We start from the raw sequence: 596 nt of genomic DNA, 5'->3' as shown, positions 1-596 counted from the left end.
TTAAAAAATAATGACTTATTAGATTCTTACATATTCTTATATACTTTCAAGAATTTTAAAACATCTTCACCTTTTCTTTTGTTAATCTGCAAAGATTAATGTACCTCAAATATTTTTACAGATATCAAGAATGCATTCATTCTTCAAGGTCCAAAACATGAATGGACTTGTGCCACAGAGGTTGAGGATGATAAATTCCTATGGTTGTCAGTACTCCAAAATGCAATCAAAAGCAGTATGGAGAAGCAAGACTGGGCGTGAACATGAGGGTGCAAGCCCCCTGGCAAAGACAGACAACATGTTCATTTTGTGCTGCAAGATCTAGCAAAAGGCAGAATGGCTGTTTGTCATGGACGAAAGGAGGGTGAGAACTAGGATGCCCATTAAAGTTCCTTCCAACGTTTAAACTCAGTCATCCCATGCTCAGTTACGTGGGATGCAAAATCAGAACAATTTGAGTCCAAAATTTTGAATCATTTTTCTTGGTAGTTATTCTTCATGGGCAGTATTATGTAATTTGACCAACAAAACCTAAGACAAGCAAGCATACTGTGCATTTGTAATTTTGATTTATGATCCAATGAAAAATGAAATCT

At 35.7% G+C, this 596-nt stretch overlaps 1 protein-coding gene across 1 annotated transcript in view; it reads left to right on the top strand.

Moving 5' to 3' along the window:
* Window positions 1-261, top strand: part of ECT2L (epithelial cell transforming 2 like) — a 99,326-nt gene extending 99,065 nt beyond the window's left edge. Inside the window, exon 20 of the mRNA XM_007946308.1 lies at window positions 122-261. Coding sequence (XP_007944499.1) covers window positions 122-261 — 140 coding nt within the window. The remainder of the gene's footprint in view (window positions 1-121) is intronic.
* The last annotated feature ends 335 nt before the right edge of the window (window positions 262-596 follow it).

The sequence above is a fragment of the Orycteropus afer genome, unplaced genomic scaffold (genome assembly GCF_000298275.1).
Source record: "Orycteropus afer afer isolate SDZICR_OR568_19922 unplaced genomic scaffold, OryAfe1.0 scaffold00155, whole genome shotgun sequence".
Lineage (NCBI taxonomy): Eukaryota > Metazoa > Chordata > Mammalia > Tubulidentata > Orycteropodidae > Orycteropus > Orycteropus afer.
Note: the sequence above shows the minus strand (reverse complement) of the source record. Positions and strands in the feature narration are given on the sequence as shown.